The sequence below is a fragment of the Balaenoptera physalus genome, assembly GCF_965194825.1.
Source record: "Balaenoptera physalus genome assembly, chromosome: 12".
NCBI lineage: Eukaryota > Metazoa > Chordata > Mammalia > Artiodactyla > Balaenopteridae > Balaenoptera > Balaenoptera physalus.
The window spans coordinates 17714495-17734508 of NC_138897.1; the positions used below are offsets into that span (position 1 = coordinate 17714495).

Genomic DNA, 20014 nt, shown 5'->3' on the forward strand with positions numbered 1-20014 from the left:
ATATGTTAATATTTTGATAAAAATAAGTCCCCTTTTCCCTCTAAATGTGCGTGTATCTTAAAGTGGTATTCTTCTACACATTTAATAAAAATGGTATTTTATTCATACTGTTTTTGTAACTTTTTCTTACTCTTAAAAATGTATTATGGACCCAAATATATAAATATAATTAGATCTGTATAATTATTTTTTAACAAATCCTTGATTAGTATACATTTGAGATGTTTCTAATTTTTTGCTTTCATAAACTGCTCTGTAATAAACATCATTTTTCCAATTATTTTCTTAGAAATAATTCCTAGCAATGGAATGTAAATGTTGATACATATTTTATCAGATTGTCCCACAGAAATCCATCCTTTAACTCTCCCATCAACAGTGTTTGAGAACACTTGGGACTTCCCTGGCGGTCCAGTGGTTAAGACTCCTCACTTCCACTGCAGGGGTTGCGGGTTCCATCCCTGTTCGGGGAACTGAGATCCCGCACACCGTGCAGTGTGGCCAGAAAGAAAAAAACAGTGTTTGAGAACACTGACCAACTGGTTATCCTGCTGTTACTTCTACATGAAGTTTTGGAACATGATCGATCTCTTTTTAAATTGAGAACTATGTGTTTGCTGCATCTCACCATTTTCCCCTTTCCAGTCTTCTAACTTAAAAGATAAAGCAACAAAAAAGCCATCAGCATTTCAGAAAGGGAAAGAGAAGATCCTAGCTACCTGAGTAAATAAGAATTAGACATTTCTCAGTTATTTGGGGGATAATTAGCTGGAATCAACTGCATATTTTTGGAAAGGGGAGCAGGGATGGTTGTAAAACAATTGTTAGGTTTTTAATTTAGATTTTTCTATGTAAGAATATATTTAAAAACCCAACTCTGCATATTGGATCCAATCTAGTTTCAATATACATTAAATTAATTTACCTCTTTTGGCACTTGGAATCAAAACAGGTGTAAAAATTTAAGTCATTAAAGCAACATTCTGCTTAGGTAGATTCTGTAAAAGTATGCATTAGAAAGGTAGACTAAAAAAAGAATGGTAAGCAGATTTAAATTACTTGAGTATTCTATCAGATACAAACCTCAAAAATGGTTTGGAAACAAAGCACCCATGGGAAAGTAATGGGATGAGGGAAGGAATAGAAATTGAAGAGCAATTTTATGATAAAGGGGTGAAAATCAGCATCTATGTCTGGTCCCGGGACTGTTTTTTCATTTCTGGGTAGTCTGGGAACACTTTGGTACTAAGACTTTGAGTTGTGTTTGTGTATGTGTGTTTATTTATTTTATTTTTTGTAACAGTTTCTTTAAAAAAAAAGGAAAATAAAACGTGTATGTGTTTTTCCTCCCTTTTCTCGTTTGATTTCAGTGTGGGGTTGAAAACATCAGGAGAGCAGAGTCTCTTAACGGAAATCCGCTGTTCTCGAAGGTATCGCTAGTGTTACAGCCATTTTAGTGGAACATGTCGGAGAGCAGTCCTCTGAGAAACTCTTACAGAATATTGGTTTTCTCACATATGAGAACATTTTGAGTTCCAATTAATTACAAAAATAAAATCGAATTCCTTATACTCTCGCTCTTTTCTCCTTTAGAGAGCCCCCGTTTTCTTATTTCTACCCACCTATCACTATGTCTGCTTTAAAATCTGCCTTTCGGAGACAAGGTTCAGCAGGTGGGGTGAGAGGATTTCCTTTTCTAAAACCTGTATTTTCAACTTTTCTCTAAGCGGAGAATCCTTAAGAAAGGAAGGCATTATAGAATTGGGTTCAAAGGTTTCATAGGTTTTGAATGAAAAGAAACCTCAGGCCAGAGTGCTTCTCCGGGGAGATGGGAGAGGGGAGGTGCGGATAGCAGCAGCCTGTCCGCTTCTGACGGGCCTCGCCTTCCTGTCGTCTGTCCCCAGGCCCTGGCCGACCTGGTGCACTCGCACATCCAGTCCAACGAGCGCTGCTCCACGCAGCTGACCCTGAGCTGCCCGCTCTGCGTGAATCCCGTCTGCAGGGAGACCAAGTCCTTCTTCAGCAGCCAGCAGCTGTGACCCCGCCAGAGCGCCGCTGGGATTTGGCAGGTGCCCCGCCTCCAGACACCTCCGAGGTGGAGGACGATGTATTTAGCAATCAGGGAGGAAGTTGCATCGGTGTGGGCATAGCCTTTGGCCACAAACTGTGTGCTTTCTTGAGAAATGGACTCTGAAATCCTTATCGAGGGGTATTTTTATAGACCAAATACAGTAAGCATTTATAGTTCCCCTCTCTGGGTTAAGTTACTAGTTTGGAATGTCCACGAGGCTATTTTAAAAATGAGTTTTAAAAATTTATCTTATGAGATGCACACGTATTTTCAATACCGATTTTGGTTTTATTGCCCCAAAAAACCCCTGCGAGGGTACGGAGAGTGCCCTCTGTGGGCTGTCAGAGTGAGTGAGATCTGTTTACAATCTCATACATTTTTTTTTTAAAGCGAACATAGTTGAGTAAATGAAATATAATTTGAAAAAAGAAAGGGTACCTAATCGTTCCCTCAGCCTGTGGGTTACAGAATGCTGGTCCGGTGATGTTCCTACAGTGGCTGCTCTTGCCAGTGATGTCACTATTAATCGGTCATTTTGGTCCTTGTGTGTGAACCTCCCTTTCCTCACCATGAAACCGAATCAAGTGTAGGTTCCAAAAGTGCTTTGAGATTCCCCAGGCACACAGGGCTGATAAACGTGTAGCAATCCCGCATCTGTCATCCCCACCTTGGTGGGAATCGTTGGTGCCACAGGAGAGGGGGGCCGGAAATGCTAATGAAGGGCTTCATGTCCAGAGCTCCTCTCAGGATCTCGTGGACCTTTCCATCGAGCATCTTCTTCATCTTGGTTGAATGTCCCCTTTCCGCATATTTGTTTGAAGATTTATTTTATAAAGTCAACTATGTTTGGTAACCTCAAATTCTTAATTTACAATTTTTATTATAAAAATTATACAACCATGCTATAGGAAATTTGAAAAATAGAGAAAAGGAAAATAACCACTCTAATGCAACAAGTATTATTCATATTATTGTATTTCATGTTAGTCTTTTCCTGTGGATATTTTAGATGCCATTGTAACCTTGAATTTGTGAGTGAAAAGTTGTCCTAAAATGTAGAAATAATGTAGGATCGGAGTCAGATCTTCTATACCTGGATTTATATGGATTTTAAAAATCTCTGATGGATCCATAGTGAATTTGTAATAATAACTTTCTCTTTCCTTTAAGCCTTACTACTTTGTTCTTCGAAAGTGCATTTCTTTTTTTTTTTTAAGCCAGTGAAAGTATTAGTGGAGTCATAGATCTTCTATATTCAGTATTTACTATATTAATAAATATGACATCATTAAGGTTTTAACCAGTCTGATTCATTCTCTCTGTTAAACCAAAAGTAATCCAAATTCATTACTAATCAAAATTATTAAATAAGAGGAATTTACTTTGTAGTACAAGAAGAGAAACATGCCATCCACGTTAGTTAATAGTTTTCCCACACTGATAACAGCTCTGAAATTTGAGTAGCATCTACATTTTTTTTTTCCAAATTGGCTTTCATTTTAGTAGATTGTGTTTCCAGAAGAGGGTACAAGGCATAGACAGTTGTTTAGAATTTTCCTCTTCTGTTTCCACCCACTTTGGGGGGGACTAGATTCAAGGTAGGCTTTGAGTGACCTTGGCAGGATGGGGTAAGGAGCAACTTGTGTGTTAGCCAGAGGGCAGAGTTTAAAGCTGGCGGCCATAAGAAAGAACTAACACCTGTGTGTGTACGCGTGCGCTGGTGTGTAAGCCTAGAGCCCTTGACTGCACCCTTGGTACTGCATCTGTAAGCTCTCAACCCAGCCTATAAAACCCCTTCTGTCAGATCCTGAAGATGGCCCAGGAACATGCTTCCCAACATTGGGTGGAAATGGGAAATTCATTGAGATGTTACAAGCTGGGAAAAGAAAATTCTGAGTTGACCCCAAAACTAGTGTCCTAAATTGAGATCGTTCAGTTTCTCCGTCTTAATATGGGAATCCTCAGAGAAAGACAAAAGCTAATCTTTTCTTTCCTTATTTCTAAAAATTATAAAATTAAAAACATTTCATCAAGATTGTACCCCAGACTTTGTAAATATCATCCCTAGGAGTTTTGTTCTAATTGCCTAATAATTGAGATTCCATTGTAAAAAGCCCCTTCAGTCACTTCTCCCAGTCCAGGTGGCTTTCTTTTTATAGAAGCTAGCATCATAACGTTTCAGGGAATGTACATCAAATGAATTAAACCTGAATATCGGATGGCTCAAGAAACCTGAATTCTGCTTAAATCATTGCCAGTTGAAATATTTAATCATGTCATAATTATATTGAAGTTTTGTGTGCTTGCTTTCTAACATTCCTGGTTAATTCAAACAGTGGCACCTGAAACCTTGATCTTTTTTTTTTTTGCTAGATTTCTTCCAGCTGGACAGTTGTGTGGTATGACTATTATCTAATCTTTGCCTTAAAAGGCATGCTTCTTTTCACAATACACTTATTTTGGAAAGTATAAAGTGTGCCAAGCTATAAGGCACTGAGGTGAGTGGTGGGTACCGGTGGGCACTCAAGAGAAAGAAGCTGATGCGGTCAATGTTCGCTGAATGGCACCAATATGACAAGCAGCAGCAGTGGGGGCCCTTTAGTGGAACCGTGGCTCCCAGCGTGAGCTGAGTCTTAGGAGGGCTCTGGGGAGTGGGTGACCTCCAGAGAACACATTCACAATCTAGGCTCCCAGGAGAGGAAGAAATGCTTCTGCTTTTGCTGTGGGAATCTTATTAAGCCTTTCTACAGGGAAGAGGAAGTGGAAAACAAACGCACCCGTGATAATCAGTTTCTTACAATACACTCTGATAGTGTCGGCTTAGTCGTTTTTTTTAGCTGAAATCATTAGCTTCCATTTTTAGCATTAACAGCTCCTGGCTAAATGAGTCTACAGTAAGCCATTAAGGAGGGATGTTGGAATTAAAAACATTTTTGGAAAAAAGCCTGGTTTGAACCTCTGTTAGAAGCCCTTGGGCAGGAGTCGCCGGGTCCTGTTTCTGGTTGTTTGACAGCCGTCACTCTGATGTTCCAGGTGCCCTCTCAGCAGCGTTCTCCTGAAGTGAAATCGCGCGGGCCGGCTTTTTTCCTTCCACTCTCCCCAAGGGGTCGAAGCTTTACTTTCCTGACATATTAAGAAATAATAGATTTTACCCTGAGAATTCATGAGGTACTTTTACCTTTTCCTTATTTAAAAAAAAATTATATACATGAGATGGGATTAACTGCACAGTCATACAGGCAGGGGCTTGCTGGCCAGTTGTTACAATTTCAGGTTGTTACACATAGCAGTTGTTAAAAGTGTTATAGCTTACAGTTTAATTATATTTTTAAAAGTAACAAATACTCAAAAATCATTTCCCTATTATTTTACTATATTTTATCATCTTTATTCTAGAGGTTATTTATGTTTATGATACCTATATGGTGATAATACTATATAATGATGAGGTACTGTACGTCTCCAGCTTTGTTCAGTGACATCGTGTCGGTAGCTTGAAATTGGCTACAGTAGGGCTATTTACATTTGGAAATCAGCAAATACTACAACTTAGGGCTTCCTTGATTGTTTTGTTGATTACCTAGACTTAAAGTGGTGGAAAAAATGTTCATACATATTAAAAGTTGTCATGTCTCTAGCCATTACATCGTGAATAGCACAAAAATTTGAGGAAATATCCTCCCATTATGTGAAAACTAATAGCCGATTTATCCAAGTGAAGTTTTGACATACAAAGTTGTTTTACATTTGTATTACTCATTAATGTAAATAAAAACATCAGCATTCATGTCAGAACTCTATAGGCTGGCTACAGATGCAAGAGCTTGATAAAAGTCAACAAAAGCATTCTTTGAGAATTAATTGATTATATGGAATTTACAGTAAGGAGAATTATGTATTTTATTATTACTTGTAAATTGTGCATCCTATATCTTTTATACTGGTAAAAGTTATAATAAACATACACACATGTATGCATAGATTGTTTTTTCAGAGAGCTGGTTGGTGACCATTTACCAAAACACTACTGCCTCAAACGGAACTTTTCTGGGATGATGGACGTGGTCTATGTGGATCGCATACTTGCATTGTTCCCAGATTCATTATATAGAGAGAGGTAGCTCACTCTGTAGATCGCTGTCTCTTTTGAGTGGAAGCTACCCCATGGTTACTAGAAATTTTAATCTTTTTAGTAAGATGCCAGTTGTGTCCAACAAAATCCCACGGGCCTGTTGTACTAACAGGGGCCCTGAGAAGCGAAGCTTTGCTTATATTTGATAAACGTCCTTGTAGACAGAATCTTTGGACATATTCTCAGTCATTTCCATAGGAAATATCCCTTAAAAGTGGGTTTTCTGGATCAAAGGATATTTATGCAGATTTTTAAAAGAGGATTAAATGAGATCATATGCATAATGTATTTAATAAGGTGCAGTGTTTGGGGTGTGTGTGTTAAAGGCCCAATAAATGGTAGCTATTATTGACTTGTGTTACTCACTTGGTTAGCAGACGATGGCTGTCTTGTTCTCAGTGTGACTTTATTCTAGGAGGTGGAATTTTACTGTGTTGTTTTTTCATGAAGATGTGATGGCAGAACGAATGTTATCCTCAAAGTTCAGAGCGCTCGCAGAGCCTCTAGGAATCAGGGATCAATTCTCCAGTCCTGCCTTTTATGTTCCTTGTTGCATTTACTTTGGGTCCCTTGCCCTGAGAAGGTCACAGGTAGAGAGAGAAGAGACAGACTCTAAAGCTGTCAATCCTTCTTCATCAGTAACTTTGCAAAGAGTTTGAATGTTGGGAGAAAGTTGAGTTTCAGGTTTAAACAACTTGGGGGATTATGTGTGGATTTCACTCACCCTTTACGGGGCTGCAGGTACCTGAGCGTTGCCTGTGTGTGTCCCGCCTCCCAGCCTGTCCCCGTGTGGCTCTGAGCCGGCTCTCAGAGGGCGGAGCCACCCATCAAAGCCGGGCCGGCCTCCAACTCAGGTAACCACTGCACTTACACAATTGTCCCTTTACGAAAGGTCAGCGGGGAATGTGTACCTTCCTGTTTCTACGCTTCTGAAGGTTTTCATGTCCGTGCTAACCCACTGCGGGTCTGGGCCAAGGCCAAGTTGCCCATCAATATTGTAAAGTAGCAGTGTTATAAAATTTATGGAAGACACACAAAGGACAATTCCCTGAAGTGACCAGCCTGCTGGGAGGGGATATTGGATAAAAGGGGATTTCCCACTCGGAAACAGTGTGACATCAAGTGCCCAGCTGGGGAGACCCTTTATACTCGTGGGCTCGGAGCTTGGGGAAGAAGGAAATCTGACCTGGTTTCAAATCCCACCTACAAATGTTAATTTATTTGGTTATCTATTAACAGTCTCCTGGCAGCTTACTTTTATGTTTAAAATTAAGTGCTTGATTGATTATTTTCTGGAACAGCAATGGGCTGTTGTTCTATACATAAACCAACCCATTAGTGGGCTCTCTCATTACTGATCTCTTTCCTTCTTTCTTGGTTCATTTTGTGTGTGTGCGTGTGTGTGTGTGTGTGTGTGTGTGTGTGTGTGTGTGCGCGCGTGCACCTGAAGGTTGGGAGAGCTGGAGGAAAGGAGTCTTTGTTCTGAAAGTGGAGGAAAGCTGGGCTTGTATATATTCCCCAAACTACACATCCACAAGGATTTTCCAGCGTCCAAGGATTAATTCTCAGCATGATTCACAGGTACAGGCAGAGTCCCAGAGAATCGGTTATTATGCTGATTTCATTTTATCAAAAATCTTAGCATAAGCTCTTATTTTTAAAAACCTCTACTCTCCTTTTATCTGCTTTTGGAGGCATCTTCAAATATTTCTGGCTTTCTAAGATTTGCGTCTGATGATTGGGACTCTATTATTATTTTAAATTGGGTTTATTAAATATTAAATAGGTACTCAAAAATATCTGTAAGGCAGAACCTGCTGACTCCTGTGCTCAGGCAGGTTTCTCGTGGTCTGGCTGCTTACTGGTCTCTCAGCCCTTGGGGCGGACAGGGGTGGCCTACACTGGCCTGACCTCCCAGGATGTTCATCTCTGGCCATCAGGACAGTGCTGTTCCAGGCTCCTTGGGGCAGCACATAACAAAGCAGGATCTGACCTGTGTTCTACCTGAAAAAGGTTGGGAAACGCTGGAAAGAAGTGTCAAGGATGACAGTCAAATGCACCTCTGTGTCCACAGTACCGTGTAAGAAGTAAACTGTGCTGTTCTTTTTCTAAGCTGCCCTCATTTGGGGTAGATGGTCCTTCCGATTTATAGATGAGAAGAATAGGTACAGGGACGGGTGATCCAGTCCATCAGCCCTACCTGCTGGTTCGCCTGTCATCTTAGAAGATCCATCTTAGAAGGGAGTCCAGCTCCCTTCATCTCATAACCCGTGGGTTCATCGTGAATAAACAAGCAATCTGTACCGTGGACCATACTTCAAGTAAGAAGCGTGTCCCTAAGATTTCTATGGAAGTGGGTTTTGTAAACCTAATTACATTTTTCTTTTCTTTCCTTTGGCCATGCTGTGCGGCTTAGTTCCCTGACCAGGGATGGAATCTGTGCCCCCTGCAGTGGAATCGCGGAGTCCTGACCACTGGACCGCCAGGGAATTTCCTAAATCTAATTACATTTAACATGTATTTGGGAGGCAAAGGAATCTAAAGGGAAGCATCAACAAAGTAAAGGATGTTTCTCTAACACACTCTCACCTCGGCTAATTTGTAAATCTGGGTTTTGGACTCAGGCTAGAACATGTCTGGGGTCAGTTGCCAAGTCTTCCTGAGAAAGAAACTGGGCTCCATTAGGCAAAAAGTAGATGGAATAATAGTCCAAAAAACCATTATTAGAAGCTGTATAATGGTAAAGGGCATGAGGACGGCACGTTGGTGTCTGAGCTGGGGGGTGGTGTTAATTTACCAGGGGGCCTTTCCGTTCTCATCCCTCCTGCAAGAATAGAAATTTCAGTTTGACAGGACCTGCTGCTTTGGCCTTAGAAGCCTAAGTAACTAACTTACTCTGGCCTAATGAGAAGGACTAGGATGCAGCACACAGATAGGGTTGGCACCACTGGATCCACAAGTCCTAAAAATGCACACAACTGCCGAGAGGAAATCCTTATTCCACCTCATCTCAGTTCGCGAGGGCCGCTGTAACAATGTACCTCAAACTCAGTGGCTTAAAAAATCCCAGAAATTTATTCTGTCTCTGTTTGGAAGCAAGTCCAAGGTGTTGGCATGGCTGTGCTCCCCACAAAGGCTCTAGGGAGGACCTTTCCTTGCCTTTTCCAGCTGCTGGTGGCGCCCCGTGTTCCTTGGCTTGTGGCTGCATCACTCCAATCTCTGCCTCCATCTTCCCTTGGCCTCTCCTCAGTGTCTGCATCTTCTCTGTCATCTCGGACAAGGAGATGTGTCGTTGGATTTAGAGCCCACCAGGATAACCCAGGGTGACCTCACCTTAAGGTCCTTCATTACATCTGCAGGGACTCTTTTTCCAAAATAGGTCACATCCTAGGTCCTGTGGGATAAGCCACAGACATGTGTTTTAGGGAGATCCCTTTCAACCCCCTGGAGCCCCCGTCTTGCCTTTCCCAGAAGCCACTCCCACACATGCCTCAGGATCTGGGATGCTCCCATCTCCTGCTTTATGGTCAGAGCATAGAAATGGGGTCTCAGGGCTGAGGTGTGTGGTTACAAGCACAAGCCCGGATTCCAACAGGACCTGGGGCCCAGCCCTGGCTCCCCATGTACCAGACATGAGACCTGAGTAATCAAACCTCTCAGGATGCTGGTTCCTCATCTCTAGGATAAGAGTGATACCTACTAGCAGCTTGTTGTAAAGAAAAACCGAGATGACAGGTAAAAAGCAAATGCTGTGGACCAGAGTGATCACTCACTATGGTAGCCATTATTATGGGCTGGGAATGGAGGAACCTGGGCTTCCATCTTGCCTGGTCCCAATTAGCCACGAGACCTCTGGGGGTCCTGCCCTCTCTGAGTATCAATGAAACAGATAAAGAGGCAGTGCTCTGACAGAGTGATGCCCAGCCCTTTCCAGCCACAGTGGCCTTGAACCCTCAACCAGGCAGAAACTACCCAGGAGCATTCCGAGACTCTGGCAACTCTCAGTTTTGACCAGCTTTAGCAGAGTTCCTATATACTCTTAGACCGGGCTTCCAAAATAGCATGGGGAATTTTGCAGCCCATTTAAAAATAATGTTTGCTGCTCAGTTATCCTTTGGAAAATGGTTTTGGTGGGTTGTCCTGAGAAGGAAGCAGGTTATGGGATTCCTGAGTTAAAGAATAGGGTTAGAGAGCCAGCTCTTTAGTCCATTCTCCTGTGTCGAGGTAAGATCGTCCAGAAACAGAGGAATCGTGACAGGTTAGAGGTTGTCCTGGCACCTGAGCAGAGCCTGTGCTGAGGAGGCCCTAGGAAGGCACAAGTGCGATTTGAATTTACAGATGAAGAAATCGAAGCTCAGAGAGGTGAGGTGACCTGGCCAAGGTCACACAGAGCTGGTCTTCCAACTCTCAGACCAGGATTCTTTCTTTCTAGCGTTCTTATTTCATCCGCAGTGACGTTTAGGTCCCACCGTTCAGGGCACATTTTTATTCAACGCAATTGTGCTCCTGTTCAGATATCATTAAAAATTTAGTCACCCCTCCCAGGGAAATGACCATCTGATGTGAAGTTAAAAGGAAAGGAGGAGGCTGTATGAGATAGAGCAGAGAGAAAATTCTTCCAAATGGAGGGTCTGCGATGAGGATCTGGATGATCCTATATAACGTTTCCATTTCACTGTAGAAGAAGACACATTTTATCTGCAAACCAAATCTTTATTTAAAATGATAGGGCACATCTATTTTTTCCTCCCCATGGTCTAGTCTCTGAACAGAACTTTTGCTCATACAAGGTTATTGGGCAAAGTTCTCAAGATCTATTCATCAGTTTCCCAGCACCAGCATCTTCTCTGGCTAAGCTAGATATACTTTGGTGTATATTTTTTAAAGAAATAAAACTTCTATAGTAATAAACAATGAGAGCACCGCCTGTTCAGCTCCCGAACTATTTGAATTGTATTTCTCATCAATTCAGAAGTTAGCCTGACCTTTGCCCAGGGGCATGTGTGCCAGGTATTAAGGGCTGATGAGGGACAATCTGTGTGGTATGGCAGGTGACATCTGTTCTGCAGAACATGACCTGCTTTGTGGGGCTAACCTTTCACCTATCTGACACGTCCTCGTCTTTCTTATTGGCTGTTTGATCCCCTGCCTCTCAGCCTGTTTCTGAGGATGGTTCTGGTGGCCAAGGAGAAAGCCCTTGGCCTTTGATGGGCCTCACACATCTGTACACGGCAGGCTTTGCCACTGGGCAAAACTTCGGAAAGGAAAATGCTTGATTTTCGAATGGTGGTGGCATATTGACCAGCGTGTGTGTGTATGTGTGTGTGTGTTTATGTGTGTGTGTGTGTGTGTGTGTGTGTGTGTGTGTGTGTGCGCGCGCGCGCATGCGCACGTGCCCTTGCATGTGGATGGGGGGGGCAGGAGGGGAGGAAACCAACTTATAAATCACATCTTACGAATCCTTCCATTCTGAGCAGGTTGTAAACTCATTTCTTTGCTCTTCTCGAGCTTTGATGTATGTGTTGGGATCATGGGGTTAGTGTCCCTTCTTCTGGTCTAAGTTTGGATTTAGCAAGATGCTCCGTAAAAATGTTCGGTGATTTGCATGCTCTGGGCTGATTGAGTTGCGTTCTTCATATGACCATTTTTAGATGGATTGTCGCTGTGGGCCTCTGTCCTTTTGTTTTCTGGGGTTCAGAGGTTACATCAAAAACCTCCCTGCCTGCTGCCTGATGTGACCTTTGAACTCCAAAGGGCACAAGATCATGAGGCCATAAAATCCGGCACAAACACTAAAGGTGTCATTCTGATTGTCCTCCGAGGACAGGAGTTTAGGGCTGGATCACATGATTCCGGGTGGAGGAAATACTGAGAGAGCAAAAAAGCCGGGAACACTGCACATCTGAATCTCAATCCATGGCCAGGAAGGAGGTGAGGGAGCCTCGGGGGAGGGACATTACGCCAATTGCTAAAAATGTCAGCTGCGTCTTTCTCAGCCATTTCTGGAAGGACAGTCCTGAGAGTATGCAGCGCGCCCAATCTGAGCCTGCCGGGTGCAAGATGTTATTTTTTAATTCATCTTCACCAGGCTCACTTTTCTGTGTGCTGCTTGCACTGGCCAGCAGGAAGGCGGCAGGAAGTTATCAGGAGAGGGTCTCCGTGCTGACATTGTGTTCAAGCTCTCAGGAAGGACAGCAAACCAAGGCTGAAATCTGAGAGCTGCAGCCTGCCCTGCAAGGAAAGAAGACTTCTATATTAGCCGCTGTTTTTTTTTAAAAGGGGAAGAAGCACTGGCTCAGTGTCCAACCTCCCCAGAGTCTGTCATTACAAAGGGGAAAAATCTATTTGGAATAATGATAAAGGTCTCCTTGTGGCTGGCTAGCATTTCAGGGCAAACCAAAACAAACATGCAAGGGAAACGCAGTGGAGCCCTGCGGGGCCCAGGTGGAAACTGAGGGCTCAGGCTCCTTGACATCAAATAAATTATCCAGAATATTCTAAAATCATAAATGGGCTGCTACTGATTTATGCTGAGGTTTCCAAGATCTTTCAAAAATGCACGTGAGGAGCGTTTCCACTCCGCAGCGGCCTGGGAAATGTTCCACGGCAGCAGGAAGGACCAGAGCCCAGCCCGGCTCAAGACCAACAGCTGCAAATAAGATGCCGAGGTGGGAAAAAGCCTGTAAACGTGATCAGAAGTGGGTGAGGGCTGTCCTTGGAGAGAGGTCAGGGTCCACTCTGGATTGCACAAAGGGGGACACTGAGCCCCATGAAGAAGGTGACCCCAAGATATCTGTCCCCAGATGTTGTTCTCACGCCCAAACAGAGTGGCGGGAAGGGACGTTTTTAAAGGAGCAGAGATGTGTGGAAATCTGAGGTCCCGCCTCAGGGGCACAGAAAGGGACGCTCCTGGCCTGAAACTCTGACCAGGGGGCTGTGGGTTTGAGGACCTTAGAGAGCCAGGGAGATATTTGAGAATTTTAGACTAAATACTTGAGAGTCCGCTGCAGCTAAGGAATGAGGGTCCACGAAGGGATGCGAGAGGGAGAATGGGGGGCCTGGGGGCAGCCAGAAGGCACGGGAAGAGCCTCAGAGGGAAGAGGGCTCTCGCTAGGACGGTGGGTTCTTCTCAAGCTGGGGAGGGATTTGCAAATGTGGAGACAGAATGCAGGAAGGACATTTTCTCTGGAATGACTAGGTTTTATACTTGCTCCAGGCCCTGGGCATTTAGGGATTAGCTCCCAGGAAGAGCCGAGCTGCTGCAGCAAAACTCTTGCCTGTCTCTACCTCTTGGAGCAGCTTTTTTGAAGGTGGGGCCCGTTTCTACTGAGCATTGACTGAGTTTGGAGTATCTGATGCACCAGCGTCTTTGAAAGGTGGCGTCCGCCCAGGGGTGAGACCGAGTCTCCTGTCGTCTCTGATCACCTGCGTCGTCTCTTGCTATCTGCTCCATGGGAGGTCAGAGGGCCCCATCTGGGTCCTTCTGCTTTCTTGGATTTAGACCAGTGGCGGTTTAAGCCCCCGAGTTTCCCTGGTTGGCCTGATAGAGAAAGAAGTCACCCTTTCGGGGAGGGGGTAAACCCCAAGGCTGTAGGAGAGTAATGAATGGAGGATGATTTAGATTGAGGAGAGCTGCTGGAGCAGGTTGGAGAGAGGGCAGACCACAGCTTCTTTTTCGCAGCGGGGTGGGGAAGATGCTCCTTCAAGCGCCCACACAGCTGGTTACCTTGGTCTGTGGGCCTGCGGTGTGCTGCCTGCACGCCACTGTTTGACTCCCACCTTTCCTCAAAAGACCTGGTTAAATCCCCCCACCTCCAGGAAGTCTTCCTGGGCCAGCCAGACCAGAGTGAGCTTTCATTTCTGATCATGTGGAGTACCATTCATTCAGCGTGTATCATGCTTGGTTTCCTACTGTCAATTAAATAGACTGCACAGGGACATATGTATTTTTATGTGTATTTATCTACATCAACAACTAAATCCTTCTGCAGCTTAATTAAAGGTTCCTCCGGAGCAGGACATTTGTCTTTCCTCTCATTCATCCCCCTCTCTAACAATATTTATGGGTTAATTGATATATTGACATCTCAGGTGCACCACACATCGTCCTTGGGTGGACATTCATTTTATTAGAAGCTCAGCAGGAGAACGATGAGTGCAAATCCTCCCCAGCTTCCCTACTCCAATGCTCCGTGAGCCAATGGATGTGCAGAATATCCACCCAAGTGACAGCGCCGTCCCATGTCACTTCCACACAGTGGTGCTCTTGGAAGGTCCAGGGCATAAGAGAGTTCACTTTTGGTGGCTATACAGGGTGAATCAGGCCAGAAGCCGGGGCTCTGACACCTGGACCCCACCCTCAGAGATTCTGATGTAAGTGGTCTGAGTTGCGACCTTGGTGTAAGTATTTCTGGCAAGCTCCCCAGATAGCTCTAATGTGTAGTCAGGGTTGGGGATCACTGGTCCCTATGGTGAAGTAAGACTGGCTCCTGGCTCCTGTGTTTACCTGTTACAGTTTGCACCCACACAGGTCTGCAGTCTCTCTCAATTCCAAATCAGTGGGAGAGGACATTTGATTGGCTGAGCTTGGGATCAAGGGTCCACTTTGGCCCAATTAGCCATGGCCGAGGTGGCAGTGGTAGCGGTAAAGTCATGAATTACCAACCAGGCACTTGCTACTCCTTTAAATTTGGAGTCTGTTTCCCAAGAGTGGGAGGTTGTGAGCTGGGGCAGACATCCCCAGAGATGACCGGTACTCCCTGTGCCATTATGGTATCAAATTGTTTTGAGGTCTGTGAGCTCTTCAAAGGCAGAGTCTGTCATTTTGGGAAACCCCATGTATTAATCATCTTTTTTATTTTCTATATGGTGTGATGCTTTGACATCTTGGGGCCTTGAAGACCAGAAAGAAATTGCCCCTCCCAGTGTTAGCTAACTCCTAGAGCTAGCAAACAACTGTCTGCAAAGCATGCCTTTGATATGCAAACCAGCCAATCCCCAAGTCCATACACCAAACCCACCTCCTTTCATCAGGCTCCGCAGTCTAGGACATTATCCTCTGGTCCTAAATCACCCCAGGGCTGGGTACCAGAGAAGTGGGGACCACCTCTCTATAGCTCAGAGCCTGTGGAAGTTCTTTACACTATCCAATCCCAAGCTTGCTCAGCTGCTTACCCTGCCTCACCCATTCCTCCCCATGAAAACCACCATAAAGGACTTTCCTGGTGGTGCGGTTGTTAAGAATCTGCCTGTCAATGCAGGGGACACGGGTTCAAGCCCTGGTTGGGAAGATCCCACATGCCGCGGAACAACTAAGCCTGTGTGCCACAACTACTGAGCCTGCGTGCCACAACTACTGAAGCCTGCGTGTGCCTAGAGCCCGTGCTCCACAACAAAGAGTAGCCCCTGCTCGCCGCAACTAGAGAAAGCCTGCGCACAGCAACGAAGACCCAACGCAGCCAAAAATAAATAAGTAAAATAAATAAGTTTATAAAAAAAAAAAAAGAAAAAAGAAAACCACCATAAAGACACTTGCCCTTGCTTTCTCCTTGCTTCTTCTGCCGCCTGACTGACCCTGGCGCTTCCCCGTGTGGCCCTGCTACGGCATGGCGTGGTGAGGCATACTGCACACCTTCCTCTTGGGAATTATAAGGATCAAACTATCTTTTCTTTTTCATGTTTGTATTCATCCGTATAACAACCATGCGGAGCACCTTATGTAACACTTTTAGCATCCCAGAAATTTCCTTCGTTCCCCTTGAAAATCAGTACCCACCCACCCAGAGGTAACCCCTATTCTGATTTCTATAAGTTTTAGATGTTCTTGAACCTCGTATCAATGGAACTCTTTTGCATCTGTCTTCTGACACTCATCATTGTCTCCAAGATTCATCCATGTCATTGCATGTATTTGTAGCTGGTTCTCTTTTTATTGCTGTGTAGTATTCCACTGCATCAAGATGGAATCTATAGGACTTGCTGACGGGTGTCAGAAACTGTCTTTTAGGGGCCGTTATCTCCTGATCTGTTGGCCTCACTGAACCCGAATTAAAACCGAAATCCTTGGTACATTTTAAAACACCCCAGCACCTGGCACAGTGCCTGTCACAGAGAAGGTGAGTGATAAATATTTGTTGAATTGAATGGGTTGACTCAGATGGACACATGGATGGATGAGCAGACCCTTGAGAATTTAGCGGGGGCAGGGCTGTGACGTTATACGCTTGATCCAGCCCTGGGTGATGGATGCCTGCGCTTCTTCTCGCGTGCTCCCTTCCTCTGTCATAAGAGGAGCCATAGGTAATTACAGTGGAAAAACAGAATGGAGGGACCACGTGACTCCCTGGAAAACAGCAATCAGACTGAAGACCCAGGGCAGAAGAAAAGATGTGAGTTCAGTGTCCGTGATCTTGTGGGAGCCCTTCTCGTGTTTGTAAATAGAAATGATGAATGAGCATGTTCTGACATTTATGTCGCTGTGCCAGGCTTTCTGTCCCCTTCTCCTCACATTCTCTCTCCAGGATAAAAGGTGCTTGGCACCAGAGGACTGTTTTCCCTTCCCGTCAAAACTGGGGAAACTGACAAACTCAATTCTGCTTCATTAGAGCCCTGGGTGAATTATGGGAAGTGGAGGGCAATCGTGACCGGAGCACAGTTAATGAACCCAGGACCTCCAGTGATGGATGGATGGATGGAAATGAACATTAATCTACTCTCACTTGCTCCCATGATGTCATTTTGAACCAGCTGTGAACATCACCCAGAAACCAACCTGGAGCCAGAGCAGTGATAATGGGGGGTAGGGTTGCTGAGGAGAAATGTTAACCGGATTTCAGGTTTCTGACAGTTGGTGCTGCCACGAGTTCATTTAAATGCTCCGTTTAGCTCTTGAATTAAAACAAGACAGGGCTAAAACTTTAATCAATCCAGTTCAGCCGCCACACTCAGGCAAGAGCAGAGAATAAAATGAAGGTCACAGGAGAAGTCTGGGAGAGAGAATTTGACAGTCTGTGCAGATGAATGGGGGGATGCCAAGTGGCCTTTGAGATGAAAAGGAGGCCCAGGTGGGCAGTTCATTTAGGACAGGAGTGCAATCTGTTGATAGCTGGTGCCAGATTCCCGATCCCTGTTTCTCTAGAGCATGTAGATGTGTGTGTGTGTGTGTGTTCACCTGCCCAAGTGGAAAAATAGGTAAGAAACTGCTAAAAAAAACCAAAACAAAACTCTTCTTCCATCATGTTCACCTAGAGACTTATGTTATTTAGCAACTATTTTCCACGGAAGGTTAATCCATATTTTGATGTTCATGGTATTTCTCCACATAATCTGATTGCTTTAGTCTAAATTCCCGAGCTCAAGGAAGGGGTGGGGATTTCAAAACCAGGGTGTATACATGACAGGCCAGGCCCGCGGCAGCATGAACAGCAGGGGACGAGGGGGCACCAGGGCCCAAAGAGCAGCTTCTCCTCTGGACTTTGCTTAGCAACCTTCAGGCACCCCTCCACAAGGTATGGGGAGGCCAACTGTCTTCTGTGTGCTTAGGAGAGGCCCAGGGGTGGGGAGAGGACAGTGGGCTCAGAGGCCCGGCAGTGGGGAGCCAGGAGGGTGCCGTGGAGACCTTGGGGACCGTCGGTCACATCTGATGTGACTGCAGCCCAGACGTTCTCCCTGTGACACCCCACCTTCATTGCCTTGGCCCTTCACAGCCTGGTACTTAGACACTATCCCGGGAAAGGAGGAGAGAGGCCTTGTATTAAGTACGGCTGCTTCCGTCCTGTCTGCCCAATAGCCTGATTGCGCCCTTCCTCCTTGCAACCTCTCTGACTTCGTCTCTCCCACCATCTCCCTCTCTCTCTCTGCTCTAGCCACACTGGACTCCTTGCAGATCTGTCTATGCCAAGACACACTTCTGTCTCAGGGCCTTTGCACTTGCTGTTCTCACTTCCTAGAACATTCTGTGCCCAAATATGCTCATAATCCCCTTCCTACTTCACTGTTGAAATGTCACATTTTCAGATAGGCCTTCCCTGAAACCTTATTTAAAATAATACCACCATCCATCCTGCTTGGGCCTTTTTTTTTTTTTTTTTGTCCGCAGAGCCCTTATCGCCACTGACATTATATGTATACACCCCCCCATATATATATTTATTTGTTTGTTTATTGTCTCTTTCCCCCTGTTAGGATGTCAGCTCCATGACAGCAAGGACTCCATCTATTTGTATCCACCGTGCTCGGACAGAACGGCGCCTTCCCGGATGAATGGGCGAATCCACATAACCCCCTACTCTACTGCTCGGGCACACAAGGAGCCCAGGGAACTGGGCTTCAACCTGCACCTCAGGGGTTCTGTCACAGACCTCTGCCTTTGGGACCCACCATTTAAGCCCTCTCTTCCTTCTCTACTTCTCAGCTCCCTCAGCCCAGAGAAACTTTATCTAGCCTGGGGCAGAGCTGTCTGGCTCTGACTGATCACAGTCTTCTTCCAAATCTATTATTTATGCCTCAACCGTATGCCCTGAGTCCTTCAGGCCTGAGGCTTCCTAGGCTCAAAAGCCAGGCTTTGAAACACATAAAGCTTTCTTCCCTCCTTAAAACTCTAGTCTCTGCTGTTTCCAAAAGCCTATTTTGTAACACAGAAGCAAAAGCTTGATTCCTTTTACTGCATTTTGCGATGCCATCACTTTCCTAATGCAGGTCTTGTGAATGTCCCTGTGGCTGCCTGTATCAGAGGGCAGGCCAAAGGGTAAGGAATAAGGTAGGGTTGGTAGAGCAAAATATTATCTGCCACATACTCTATAGTAGAGGAACTCCCACTAAGTGTTACAAGTGCAAATGACCTCAGGAAAATCTCTTTAAAGGCACTTTCTAATGGGTGCTAAGGAATTAACAAACGAAGCGAAAAACAGTAAAATCCAGTGTTGCTGGGAATCTGCGGAAACACAATACATCGCTGATGCTGCACTCATTTGCACCAGGATCTCTAGCGAGCAGACCGACAAAAGTATAACAAACAAGAGCTATGAAATAGTTAAACCCCTGGTGATGCGTTGGTATTGCCCCTGGTCATTCCATCTGGGGAATATACCCAATGAGTATAAGCCAGAAGGAACAAATGAAACAGTGTAATTTGTTCAGAGATAGTGGTGGCATTATTTAGCAACAGTGAAAACACCCAAGACAAGAGAGGGGTTAAGCAGACTATGATCTGTTAAGATGATGGGACAGTAGCTATGTCTTCGGGGTCAGTGTAGGATAACTGCTCTAACAAACAGTACCAAGCCTTGGCGGCTTATCACAGTAGAAGTTTATTTCTTGCCACAGCACAACCCCAACGGGGGGTTGGTTGGAGGAAGGAGTTTCTCTACACCATGTAGTCACTCAGGGACCCACGCTTCTGCCATTAATGGCTCCACCGTTTCCTCTCTGCATAGTGTAGGTGGATGAGGGAACAAGGGCAACAGAGGACAGAAGGGGAGCTTTCATCAACCAGATCTGGAGGTCTGGAGGCAACCTTCCTTCTTCCCATAGCCAGAACTCAGTCATCTGGCTGCACTGAACTGCAAGGAAGTTACATGGTTACGTGCCCAGGGTGGAAGGCCGACAGGGTTGGGTGAACACAGCAGCGACTGCCATGTCTTAAGATGATGTGCAGGCTGACTGTGCTGACACGCGGAAATTTAAATATTAAATTATATGAAACAGAAAAAGCAGAGCACAGAAGCACCAATTAGGACTAATTACTAGTAAACATATAATTGCAACTATGTAGATTCACCAACTCGGAAGTGAGTTTAGAGTATTGTGAGCTT

At 44.9% G+C, this 20014-nt stretch overlaps 1 protein-coding gene across 3 annotated transcripts in view; it reads left to right on the top strand.

Annotated features, from left to right (window-relative positions):
• The window catches only part of FECH (ferrochelatase), a 33765-nt gene extending 30394 nt beyond the window's left edge, over positions 1-3371 (top strand). For all 3 annotated transcript variants that reach the window (XM_082417970.1, XM_082417971.1, XM_082417969.1), the window contains 2 exons: positions 1371-1430; positions 1905-3371. In XM_082417970.1, coding sequence (XP_082274096.1) covers positions 1371-1430; positions 1905-2039 — 195 coding nt within the window. In that variant the 3' untranslated portion in view covers positions 2040-3371. The remainder of the gene's footprint in view (positions 1-1370; positions 1431-1904) is intronic.
• The last annotated feature ends 16643 nt before the right edge of the window (positions 3372-20014 follow it).